The 13,614-nt window shown below is 38.5% G+C and overlaps 1 protein-coding gene across 1 annotated transcript in view; it reads right to left on the bottom strand.

Moving 5' to 3' along the window:
- The window catches only part of LPCAT1 (lysophosphatidylcholine acyltransferase 1), a 57,126-nt gene extending 43,890 nt beyond the window's left edge, over positions 1-13,236 (bottom strand). Inside the window, exons 1-4 of the mRNA XM_009330434.1 lie at positions 13,097-13,236; positions 11,356-11,570; positions 1,753-1,865; positions 148-208 (exon numbers count right to left, since the gene is read on the bottom strand). Of these exons, the coding sequence (XP_009328709.1) occupies positions 148-208; positions 1,753-1,865; positions 11,356-11,570; positions 13,097-13,230 (523 nt within the window). The 5' untranslated portion in view covers positions 13,231-13,236. The remainder of the gene's footprint in view (positions 1-147; positions 209-1,752; positions 1,866-11,355; positions 11,571-13,096) is intronic.
- Between the last annotated feature and the right edge of the window lie 378 nt (positions 13,237-13,614).

The following is a 13,614-nucleotide window of genomic DNA, read 5'->3' as shown; positions in this document are numbered from 1 at the left end:
CAGAAAATTTCTATTCAATTCCACCCTACTGCAAGATTTTTAACTCAACTTCTGCAACAGCAAGCAAATTACAATGCAAGTGGTATTTCAGAAAATGAAGGTACAAGAACATTCTGTAGGGAACAAAGAAATGAGCATCATACCTACCAGGCTTGAATGTAATTAGACAGGATCGGTTTGTGCAAGTGCCCTCTGGGAATATCATTATCTTGAAGTAAAAAAAAAGTTGACTTTTAAGAAATATTTCAACGTGGATTTATTTATAAACACATCTTTTCAAAGCTAACGTTAACTGATTACAGTAAAAAAAGTTTTCAGGGAAAAACAGTTCAGTTAGAGTAAAAAAACCAATACTGCTCAATAAAGAAGTCAAAGTTCTGTCTTAATAGTCAAATTATTTTTCTCTATCTGTGAATTTGCCTCTTTCTTGACCTCCAATAATAATTCTATGCAATTGGAACACTGACAGTGACCAGAAACACTTGTGAGTACAAGAGAATTTTCACAAAAGGTTTTGGTGCTGGTAAAAATACCATATTCTGTTTTGCACCAAAACAAAATTCCTGGTCCCAAGCTACCTGCTTACAGGCTAAGAAAAGGAAGACTTATTTTCTTCTTGCATTTATTACTTGGCATGTGCACAGATGTCAGAATGATAGAGACTGAAAAATATCTAAACAGAATTCTAACAAGGCAAAAAATGCTCAAGTTGAACCGAATTCAGAGGAAGAGGTTAGATTGTTAAAAAAAAAGTTTCTGACAGCAAAAAGCCAAGAACTGCTGGAATTTTGTTGAGTTACAGAACAAGACAGTTAAGGGAAATAAATACATTTCATAAGGGGACAAATCAATGGACTAGAATTAACATTACTAGTTTTATTGCCCACTCTGGTACTAGCTTGCTAGATATTCTGGAAGTCACTTCAGCTCTGCAACTCAGTTTCTTCATCTGTAAGTAAGAATACTTACTTTTTAAAGTGCTTTCAAATCTATTGATGAAAGTCATGATGTGAAAGCTATATATCACCTTTCCACCACGTTGTTTACAACTGTTTATAATGTTTCTGTAGTCTAGTATGCAGATGTAACCACTGTAGTAGTAACAATGCCATGAAAGACGTACTGTATCTTAATCTCAAAAATTCACAAGAAGAATGCTTCAAGTTTTCAAAATAATCACATGCTTCTAGAAAACTGAGACCTTAGCTAGTCATCCCTTCCTTCCCATTACTCTCTTCCAAGGCACATTATAAAGAGTCATATTTCAGGTGCAGAAAAAACCCTGAGCCACTTATTTTAGCAATGTTTTCATCATGTGGTCCAATAGAGGTGTACTTTGGCTATTGGGACACCTGAACTGCTTGGGCTGTCTTGGCCAGTATCACATCTCCAACAATGACAGTATGCCAAAATCCTGAGAAGGGCAAGAGCACACAATACTCCCCCCAGGTATTCTACTGCGCACCTGATTATTTTCTTCTTAGAGGACTTTCTAAACCTGCTATGATCTGTCCATTTAGTATCACTTAATAGTGCTATATTCCCATGTACTTACCCAGTCTCCCCTCAAAACACGCTGCAATGAAAAGCTAGTGTTTTGTACAGATAAAAATCTTACACCTTCTAGAAAGAGGGGGGGAAATCCCACCCCCACAAGCCATCTAAAGCATCCCACAAGGAAAAAAGTAAACTGCAGATCCAAAGTCTGGAAATGCCAAATACCATCTGTCACACAGTAGTAGTATACAGTACCTGTGGCCATTTACCATCAGACTGAGCACGTTTCTTTATCTCTTCAACAGTTTTCCTGCGAGAATCCTGGTCTGACCGAGATACAAATACTGGTCGGATGTATTTGATTAGAGCTGAAGAGGAAGGAAAACAAAAACAAGCAAAACAGCTTTTATTTCCCCTTTGTTTGAAAAAGATTCCCCCCCAGTAGTCCTCTGGACAAAAATTTTGGTACAAGTACATAACTATTTTACTATATTACACTGCAAACTTAAATATCCAGCTGAATTATTGCAGTTTTATTGAAATATTTTCATGAACTCCTGTGAGGAAAACCATTTACACAATTTTGGCACTTTGTACTTGTTCAATTTTTAATAGACCAATACACACACTTCACATAATTTAAAACATGTTTGTATATATTATGCATAGTTTTCTGCAACAATGCAGCTGTGGCTGGCTATAGGCCATTTTCTCCTACCACAAAAATCACAAAATCTATAGCCACCCCCAACCGAGCAAAGTAGCAGGAACCTTCCAAGTGCTTCCAAAAAACATCCTGCAGGTCAGACTACCACTGTCTTTAGAGCTTTTGTCTCCTATGACACCTCAGCTTCACTGAAGGTACACCATCAAAAATATTACATACACCGATTATGTTATATTATGTTATCATTCTAAAGAATCAGCATGATCAAAAGAAAAAGCATGCTTATTTTCTGAGCTGTCACCTGTTTGTCTGTTCCTCATACTAGATGCATCAGATCTCAGGCACCCTCTTCCTGGCTCAGTGGGAAACCTCTTAAACATAGCCAGACACAAAATGAGTGTGACCAAGAATCAGATATCAACCCACAATATCCTCTCCATGCATGTCTGTCACAAGGACACCGAGGCCCACTTACAAAATAAGTAGCATAGCATATACAACTTCTGCAGTGTCAGAAAAGCACTACAAGAGAAGCATCTTCAAATATACTACTTCATGCTTTTATTTAAGCAGGTTGTCTTCAAGTATCTTTTTATCATTTTTGTATCTTGCAATCTTATTCGAAGGTTCAAAAGTCACTAAATCATTAGCTATTCTATTTGCCTAAAATACAAATATAAAATAGAGTTTTCATATTTCCAACTACCGTGAGATGAGTACGCTGACACTAGCTGTATAATCTTCTTTTGTCAAGGACTGACTTGCTGCATTAATGGATCAGCCAGTGCTTAAAGTGTGAAGTAAAAAACAGCATAAGGAATTACAGTCCTGTACTCAGCAAAAGCTGCTGATTCTGGTGTTACCCCACGGCCAGCTTAGTCAGCTCTCACCAAAATCCTTCTATGGTTCTGTGAACTAATCCATCACACCTTACAGCAAGTTCCCAAACATTCAGCCAGCCTCTGAAATACTGCTTTTATCCTACAAGTTACCAAAGCTTAGGAGACAGTATATCAGAGAAAAGTTACCATACTCCTGCACTTTTTTCCTACATGCCTGCTCTTAGACAATATCCACAGAACAACGCTTGCTAGAGGAGCAAAGATCATGGGCCAGCTGGGGTTACTGCTGTGGGAAGGCAAAAAACCCCCCAACTAAACAAAACAAAAAAACCCAAATCACAGAACAACCACACACAAAAACCAGAAAGAAAAAACAGAACAAGGAATAAAAGATGCAAAGGAAACTATACTTGGTTTCATAACTCTGCTCATTTTGTTTCTTAGTGATGCTAGTCCTGAGTTTCTCCTACTGCTGCAAATTACTATTCTGTAGCAAAAACATTATCAAGAAAGAAAGCAAAAAAGACTCAAACGTCCTCAGCCTTCACCCTACAGTTTCTTTTACATTAGGCTCAAATGATGGAATTCAGGTTACTTCAGGCCAAGGAATGAACAAGGTAAGAGCCTCGGAGCTCTGAAATTATGTGAGCCGTCACTATTTCAACCCATCACACCAAATCTTAGCCTAATGAAGAGACAGGGTGATCATATTAAGTCTTACTTCCTTAGGGATCAGATTAAAAAGCTGAGAGAATTCTTGTTTTAATGTTAAACAGCAACTTAAGATCCTGTAAGACACCAACTACCAGGCCCTTAGTGGTTAAGTTCAACAATTTAAGTGAAATTGAAACTCTCAGTCATCAGTAAGAAGCTGAAAATACATACCAAGGGAAGACTAGCTCTGTACTTGCCTTTCCTTATATACTATTTTCATAACCACTTTTGAAAACAGAGCACAAGGCTACACAGACCTTTATTCTCACCACATATTTTCATGTTCAGTAAATAGACAGAAATCTGAAAATTCAAAGGCTGTACCAAGTCGATCTGTGCAAGAAATAGTCAGGAGCAGGGCCAAAGGTCTGTAAAGAGAAGCTGAGAAACACACCAAATAGATGGACAAGATGAGACTGCAGTCAGAAGTCAAGTTGAAACATAGGGAAGCCTGGAGGCAGTACTGTAAGGTAGTATATATGAGGCAGGGAATAGGCAGGACTAGAACAATAGGCAGGACTAGAACAAAATCAGGGCAGGAGCAAAAAGTAGCATGCATGAAAATGCTTCAGACAGCTGGCATACTGAGCAACTAAAGGAAACAAGCAGAACTGTGCAATATGCTTAATAAACAGAACATAATCTTAACCTTCTCTCCTTATCAGTTCAACTGTCCAACACCGATTGTAACCAGGTAGTGAAAACCACAGCTCAAGTATTCAAGAGATGATGAAAGAGGTGCTTCCCCATCTCCTCTCACTCCATTAAAACCACCTTTAAATTCTAAATTCTAGTGGGCGATGGTAGACAATCCTTCAATTCACAAAATTGACCTTGCCAGTGTCATTATTCCAGCTTTTTCTCTAGCAGTGTCAGTCCTACTTGATGTAGTCACTCTCATCCCCAATTTCAGCTCACAAGTGGCCCTGAAGACAGGTGACACATGCTGTACTCCACCTTCTTAGGCAGGTGCCTGCAGTTTAAACAGTACTGCCAGTAATTCATCAAAACCTCTGCCTTGCAGGGCAGCCAGAATGCCACAGATACACTACCAATGGAAAGTTGCTCTAGCATGAAACAGCCTTTTTTAAGAGACCCTGCAAAAATTCAGTATTGCCTTAACTGCAGGGTGGCAGCTCCAACCGATTTCAGAACCGTAACTCCCATGCAATCATTTCAATCACCAGCTGTTGCGTAAGCAAAAAAAAAGTTTCTCTCTGATGAGCTGAACGCATAGAATTGGTGTCAATGAGCTTCTCAGGATAACAGGAAAAAAATAAGGTATTTCATCTCTATTTCCAGGCAAATGTGGGTGAGGAAACCTTGTTTCAAATCATAGCATTTCATGTCTTTTAACAAAGAATAGAAAAAAGAATTGTAACAAACCATTTAAATTATGCTTGACTGCTACAACCATATAGTAGATAAAGTTATACTGGCAGCATCACCAATGGTCTACAAGGCATCAGAGAACACAAAAAGCAACGGAATGGCACTGTGGCACTAAATGCTGTTCTTCTAAAATGTATGCATACACACATTTTTAAGTAGGCAGTCACATTTTCACCACTGTAGAAACAGCATCAAACAGAGCGACAGATCTGCTGCAAGAGCAGAGAATGCTGAACCTGAGGCTTTCACTTGGCCTCTCCCCCAAACAACGCAAAATCCCATCACATGCATTCCTCTGATACACTGAGATAGCAGCCTACAGAGCCAGTACAAAATGGCTTGGTTTGCATTTAACATGGAGGTAGGCTGTGTAATACAGGTAGACTTGCACTGGGATATCCATTTACAGTATTTACTCCTTGATTTTTCCTACTATGGGAAAAAATACAGACACTTTTTCTAATAGCAGTTGCACTCTTGTGCATTCTGTATTTACAGGTTACAAAAACATGAAGGTTAAAGGTTGAAAAGCGCTATCTTGGGCTTAGTTTTTAAGAGTTGCCTTACTCAAATGAACACGCTCGCAAAGTTCTGAACTCACACTTTTTCTAATGAAGTAATATCTAATATGAAAACTGCTCTTTTCTGGAGAGAAAAGAAGAAAAGAAATCTGCAAGGGACTCAAAAGTCTTCTGAAGGTTATGAGGGGAAAAAAACCACTAAGGTTCCAGAATAAAATGGCTTCCTGTGTATATGGACTCAGAGACCTTAAAATGGGGGAGGGGGGGTAGGGTGGAATCAAACCCCCACACAACAAATACACAAAGTTATATTAAAGCACAAAACTGAAGTCAACCAAAATTAGGACCTTTTCAACTTGGAGTTTATATTGTTCTTACGGAGATAGTGTTATTGTAGTCATGGTACTCTACATGAGATTTGTAAAGTTAGTTATAGCAACAATCATACACAGAAATACATACTTTATTGACCCAAGCCTGAACCAATCACTAAAGCTAAATACATGTCAAGAACAACTTCTCTGAGTTTGACTAAATGCTTAGCAGATGGATCACCTGACAGAAGAGATACCAAGTATTCCTGGCATAGAGGCAGTGTTAATGGGAAAGTTCTCCCTATTTCCAAAGGGAAAGGCAGGAAACATGCAGTTTGTAGGACAAGGAGAGGTCAGTAGTGGGAGGTAAATAATCAGTGTTCTCTTTAGCTTTAACAGACATAAATTTTATGGTATTTGGGTTGGTCTTTCAAAGTGTGATCTATTTCCTTTAAGGACTTCTTGAGGGACAAAGACCCTTTTCATATCGCAAAGATTGCTGTTTGCTCTCACACCTGCAGCACCTGTATGAGGGCACGGCTGTATGTTTTAGCTTCCTGCTGTCAGTCTAAGAAGTATTTTATGAAGGCAGTTGTGTTTGTTTGCAGGTTTCCTATATACTGTAGTTTGTAACTTCCATAAATGATATGAACTATGATGCTTAAAAAAAGTGATGGTGGTTTAGGCATTCCAGCAGCAGTTTAAATGAGAATTGTTACTGAATTTATAGTGAGAAAGAAAAAATCCAACAAGTCCAGGATTCCAACTCAAAAAATAAAGGCATACCTATAATACACAGGTGACAGTGCAACTATTTTAAGTCTCTCCAAGAGAGCTCCTGTGAGGACTGAAATATTGCAGGACCATCTGGGTGCCCACAGCCTGAAGGAAACACTGAATTTTGAAACAGAAGTTTTTAAAGCACAGGATGAAATGGAGAATGGAACCTTCACCTTACAGCAGGTTTTTCCAAAAGGGGTTTAAGGGCTGTTTTGATGAATCTCAGAAGTATTTAAATGCGAGATTCTCACTGAAGAACTATGGGTCTACAACAGTTCTCTTCCTTATGTGCTTTGGCGGGGGTGGTGGGGAGAGAAGGAATTGGGGTGGAAGACTGGAGGATTAGGTTGCATAACTTTTCACAGAGCTGATGAGTAAGTAATTTGGCATCTTTTAAGTTCTGAGATGAAAACATACCCAGCTACCACAGCATAAATATTTCCCACTGAATCACTTATTTCTTGTCTTTCAGTCATTATGCTCAAGAAAGGCCTATAAAGCACTTTCAAAAGATGAGCTTGAACAAAAACTCATGGTTTTGTTTACTAGATGTGGAAAAAATCCCCACAATAGAATTGATAGCTTTTACAGCACAGTATGATTCTCCCTTCCTCTATAGCCTTTCCGTATTCTGCCAAGTACAAACAACCTCCTTCCCCTTTATAAGCTTAAGCTAACATATCCCCCCATTCATTTCAGAGGTACCAACCTCTCTTTTTCAGAGGATGAGGTTACAGATGTTGAGAAGTTGCTTAAAGTTTAAACTAGCTTATAAGCTTAAATTTAGTTTTTAAAAGTTCAGACCACAGAAGATTTTTTAATCACAAAAGTTGTCCAACAAAATCCCCACCAAATCGTATTTACTGACAAATCCCTTTTCCTTCTTATTGAAGTATTTCTGCAATAGCACTGACCAATTCAGCAATGAAAAATAACTTTTATCCAGGTTGCTTTACCAGCCAAAAATAAAGCAGTGAAGTGTAACTACCCAGAATTTATGCAAAGAGCTTGTCCTGACTTGAAGTGGGGTCCAGTAGACAAAACAGGAAAGTTTAAGTATCCGTGCTGATGAATTAATTGATCTAACTTCTTCAGCCAACGTAAGGTGCAACAGATTCGTAGATGTCATCTTCCCTGGGCTGCAAACTTTACTGTAAAGTGGTCCAGCGAACTTCACATCTCCAACCTACCAAAACTCTGGAAAGCCATTCTGCAGAAAGACACGTCCTTCTTCAGCATTGTGGTGATGCGCTCCGTCTGTTCTGGCATTCTCTACTTACCAGATACTGATTTTTTTTTTTTTTTAATGATCATTGAGATCTCATTTATATTTGGGCAAGCAGTTCCTCCCCAGAGTTTGTTAACCTAGTGTGCGTGCCAAGTGGGTAATTTTCTTCACTACTGACCACTAACTAAAGAGGTCATCACTCTTCTGTCAGAGCAAAAGAGCATTTTTTAACTTGGTGTTTCTTTTGTTTTCCTAAAAAGAAGGAAGTTGTCTGAAGGAGTCACAAGACTTAAGTCTGCTTCCGAAATTGGACTTGGTGGTCCAGGAGACCTGCCTTCAATTAAAAAGCAATAAAACACTCATACACAAATACACACTTGTGGAATACTTCCAATCCCATAAAGAACAGGCTTTTAATCATCTGGACTTAAAAGTGGATCAAAAGCTTAATATTCCATGACTGGCAAACTAAGGGTACAATAATATAGGCAGCTGCTCCAGAAACCTATTAAAATACTTTCAGAACCAATCTTGGTAACCAGTTAGCAATCAGATCTTTTTGCGCCTGCTAAAGCACCTGATCCCTCTGGTACACAACGTACAACGTCCTGCTAAACACTGTCATTACATAAAAAAGCCAACTTATTTATATCATATTTGGATATTCTTGGATATAGTTTGGGTTGGAAGGGACCTTTAAAGGTCATCTAGTCCAACCCCCACGAAGCTGAAGCAGATGAAGATCTACTCTTCATCCAAAGTCCTCATCCTTGAAAATTATCTTCAAATTTCCTCTGCTGCTTCATTTTTTACATGCTAAAAAGTCTGCTCACAGAGTTAAATGAATGTGCTTTATTCAAAACTTCCCAGAATATTCTGAATGACCATTAACAAGACTCAATTAAGAAATAGCAAGGTTAGGATTATCAATGGCTGGCTCCAGAACTTCACTGAAGACAGTACAACAAATCTGCAAGACTTACAAAACCGAAGAACATAAAAAGCAATTCTAACCTCTCTGGGATAAATTCTAGATGAATGTCTAGAGTGTTGACAATTCAGCACACAATCCAAGAAAAACTTGACCACCTTTTCACAGATAGCATAAGAGAAGTACCAGTTGTCCAGTAACATGAAATACATTTTTGTGTGTGTGTATGCAGAGAAGTGTAAATAACATTGGAATTAAAATACTAGATCAAAGGAGGCAAGGATAGTCAGTAGCATCTGCTTCACAGAAAAGCTCTTTCAAGCAGTAAAATAAAAAAATAAAAAAAAAAATCACAACTTCTCTCCACTGGAAAGTTTTCACTAAATTTTAAGCCAAACTAATCATTACAGTGATTACTTACCTCTCTGCTAAGGTCCATTTACTTTAATAACACAAACTGCTGTAATTAATGTTGCTCATATAAAAGTATTCCTCAAAGAAAAAAAAGGGTTTTTGAGCTCTGAATCCCAGTTATGACCTTTGCCATGCCTCATTTCTGTGGCATTTTTCTGAACGCTTCATAATGGACTACATAATTTTTGTGGCTGCATGACATAAAGCAAATGCAGCTATACAGGACAAAACACTCATTTACTTGACTGCACTGCACATTCCAGTAATATTCCATTAAATCACTATACGTAGTTTTCTGGGTTTTCTGTAACTGGTTTTGCTCACACATGAACAAAATCAAGTAAATCATTTTTAAAATTTGTTACAGTAAGTCTAGACTTTCAACCGAATCTTTTAAAAGTTACCTTAAAACTAAATTAGATATATAGAAAATAGTTTTTACTACTCAATATGCATTATTTGTGCTACATTCAGTGTAACTACAACCTCTACATCCCTACAGATTCTCCTCAGGCTTTCCCACTAGTCCCCACTGAATCTATTACGTGGAATAGTTAAGCAGCTATTATAGCATTCTGTCAAATGCCATTCTGCCTTTTCATCACATTTCAGTAACACAACATTGCCTGGAATTACCTCATCTAGTTTGGGTCCTCCAAACAGTCCAGCTGCAAGTAAAGGAGAGCTCCACATGGACTACTTTTTTTTGCTGAGCTAGCAATTATTAAACAGTCAATTGAGTCAGCTGAGAAAGAAGAAAAATCTGCCCCTGCTTCTATGGCTGGACTGATCCTAAAGCCCAAGATGGCCTGGATACACCTATACTGTACAGGAGTGTCAACATACCATCTCACAACTATATCTTCTTTCAGTATTGGACAAGAGAGTTCAATTTCTTTTTGTTCTCACACTATGCTCAGTTTTTAAAAACACATGCCTACACCCTTTTTGTTCAAAGCATCTATTCATTTTTACAGGTTTTTCACTGCCACAAACTTTTACTAAACTCTATTAGCCAGATATTCAATGAAATTGAGATACAACTACAGTTCTGGTCTGAGCTTCACCTGATACAGAGAGACCTTTATACCAAGAGACTCCCTACATGAAGCTTCCAGATGTAACCACTCACCATTTGTGGCCATGTCTCTGCTTCTGGTTTTGAACACGTCCTTAAAATTACATTGTCTCATGAAATTTTAGGAGGATGTCAACACCAACAGCCTGACTCCACTTAGTTGTGAAGGAACTCAAAGCTTTTGTTTAGACTTTTTAATTGGAGAGTCCCTGACCATGGTGAAAGTAAAATCTTTTGTCCTTTTTATACTACCCTTAAAGTCTACACAATGAGACACAGGAAGATTCTTTGAACGTTGCTGGTCCCTAGCCACAACATGGTGGGTTTCTCCAAAATGCTTTCACACAGACTTTGGTTAGAAGTCTGCAAGCCTAAAAGCTTACACATTTTTTTGGCACAACTGCACCAGAAAATCACAGGTCTCTCTCAAGCCTTTGTGAGAATCTACATTGATAATTGTAGAATCTACATTGAGAATCTACATTGATAATTCCAAAGACAGTATTCAAACACTACTGACTTGGGCATCTGCATTTCTTATGACTAAATCTGACTGCCCAACAATCTGCTCTTGCTCATCTCTCACACCCTGCCTGAAACAAACTTACTGATGGCATGAAGGATTAGCAGCACTCTCTCAAGGCAGGGTACCATTCAGAGCAGACAACATTCTTAAAACACATCTCTGGGATGGCACCCTAATTCACACCAAGAAAGAAGTTTTGGTGGACTTCCTCTATAGCCCCATCCTAATACAATGATTCAACTGTGGAGAAAGGGGGGTGGGGAGCGGGAAGACCAACACATCCCCCCAGTTTTTTCTGTTGACATTCAAAGCAGACCAGTAAAAAAAATAATCTCAGCATATATTATAGCAAAATTTTCTTTTGTGTTTCAGGGCTTCTCATACACAACCAGTGAACTTCTTAAGTAATCATTTTTAATTGTTCTTGAAAAATTGGTATCTACCAACTTACTTCCCCAAACAGGAATATCTTTGCTTTCTGCTTTCATCACAATGGAGGCGAAGGTCATAGTTACTGGAATGGCATCAAAGTAGGAAGAATGGGGAGCCACAGTTAATATTGCTGCTTCCGCCGGCAATGCCCGTCTGCCTTTTACATTTATCCAGTGGAATCCACCAGCAAGCCACATCATTCTCATGATTGCTTTCAGCAAAATATCCACTATCCTGTAAAGAGTTGAGAAAACAGTTATGCTGCCACAGGAATACCTTAAAATAATGAAAAGAAAAAGCATTACATAAAAACTTTATAAGCATGACAAAAGCACAGATAGGACATCCTGCTTAAACAGAGCAGGAACAGTGCATAGACCTTTTGTTTTCTCTTTCTCAGCAGATTTAAGACCACTTTTAAGGTAAGATGTCATTCAATTCCATTTCATGCCTGAAAATTAATGCTTTTTAATCACAATAAAATTGGCATTTATTTTATCACTAAATTAATTTTGATTCAGACTATGACTGTTGAGTTTCTTCTATACAATGTCTAATAACACTTTCTAGTAACGCCAAAAAAGCTCTAGTAAACTGAGTCCTGAAAAATGCTATTAGGATATTGCTAGAATGCAACAACCCTGATTCTTGTGTTCAAGTTTACCCACGCAAAATAGTAAAGAAGCGTAAGGCAGAGATTCTCAAACACGGGGATGCCTATAGAACACATCAGGGAGCTTTGGAAACATTTTACTTTCTTTCCTTTTCCTCATCTCCTCCTAAAGTGTTTCGGTTGGGGTTTTTTGTGGGGTTTTGTTTGCTTGTTTTTTAAACTATCTTGACAGTCATGAAAGAAGGAACATTTACTTGGAATCAACGGAGTGCAAAAACCAAACACCACAAATTGTTACACTCACAGGGATTGGAGGCTGGAGAGCAGGGTGACACTGATAAATGGATGAAATGGGGGAGGGACAATCTAAAAAGATTCAAAATAATTGTATGCAAGGTTGAAGGCAGTCCATTATTCCTTTCGTCATTATACTGGTATCATTCCAAATGAAATGTAAAGTGATGTGCCTCTGTGGTTCTCAACCTCCTTCCCTCCTGTGATGCAAAATACAATCAGTTTCCCTCATGCTAGTGCCAGCTCCTAATTTTGAAGTTCTCCACAGAAGAGGTGATACACTCCTCCTTCCTTGCTCCTCAAACAGCAGTTTTCATGGATGGGTGAACACTATCTCACATTCTACCTTAACTAGCATTCCAATATCAAAGCAAGCACAGACTTATTAATAAGCACCAAAGCATGGGGCAAGCTCTCAGAGAATCAACACAAATTTTGTCAATTCATCACAGGGTAGCAAACAATGGAGTGAAGCAGGTTAAAACAACAATTTAGAATATGAAATCTGGGCACATTCCATAGTGTCAATCTTCATAACAAGAAGTTGACATTATGGCAATAATTGAAATTGAAGGAGGTCACAATGAAGCTTCACACTACATCCTCAATAAAGATAAGAGGCCAGAGATGATCAGATTTTTCCCCTGTAGTTCTTGGGTCACCTGGTAAATCAAACAGTTGAGGTATTTTTAGTTTCCCACCTGAGGAAAGTGTTTAAATAATATTTTTTATATTTTTCTTTTGAAGAGAAAAGCAGGTCTATGGGACATATCAGGTATTTCCAATCTTCTCTATTTTCAAACTGCTGAACTAACGACGATTCCCTGAGTATTTCACCACAACAGTGACTCACTTTCGCCACCAGGAGAGCGGCTTTTCAAGCTCTTGCTCGTCAGATCCCATTGAAGCAATGAATGCAAAAGGCCAGGCCAGCAACATCATAAAAGCAGCAAAAAAGAGTCGGATAGGAAACAGAGTCAAGGTCATGAAGGCAATCTGCAAAATCCAAAACAAATGCATTATTCTAACACAATCTTGGACTGAAAAAGTCAGCGATTCCTAGAAACTGATCCGAAGTCTTAACTTAAAAATATCTAATGTTAAAGACAGCAGAATATGCTTCAACTTCAAACAAATAATTGTGGTGTAAGCTGTTGTGGTCAAGCCCAGCCAGCAACTAAGCCCCACACAGCCACTCGCTCACTGCCCCCTGGTGGGATGGGGGAGAGAATCGGAAGGGTAAGAGTGAGAAAACTCACGGGTGGAGATAAAGACAGGTTAATAGGTAAAGCGGAAGCTGCGCACGCAAGCAAAGCAAACCAAGGAATTCATTCACTCCTTCCCATGGGCAGGCAGGTGTTCAGCCATCTC

This window comes from Pygoscelis adeliae, unplaced genomic scaffold (genome assembly GCF_000699105.1).
Source record: "Pygoscelis adeliae isolate BGI_AS28 unplaced genomic scaffold, ASM69910v1 Scaffold78, whole genome shotgun sequence".
Taxonomy (NCBI): domain Eukaryota; kingdom Metazoa; phylum Chordata; class Aves; order Sphenisciformes; family Spheniscidae; genus Pygoscelis; species Pygoscelis adeliae.
This window is presented reverse-complemented; position numbering and strand designations above follow the sequence as displayed.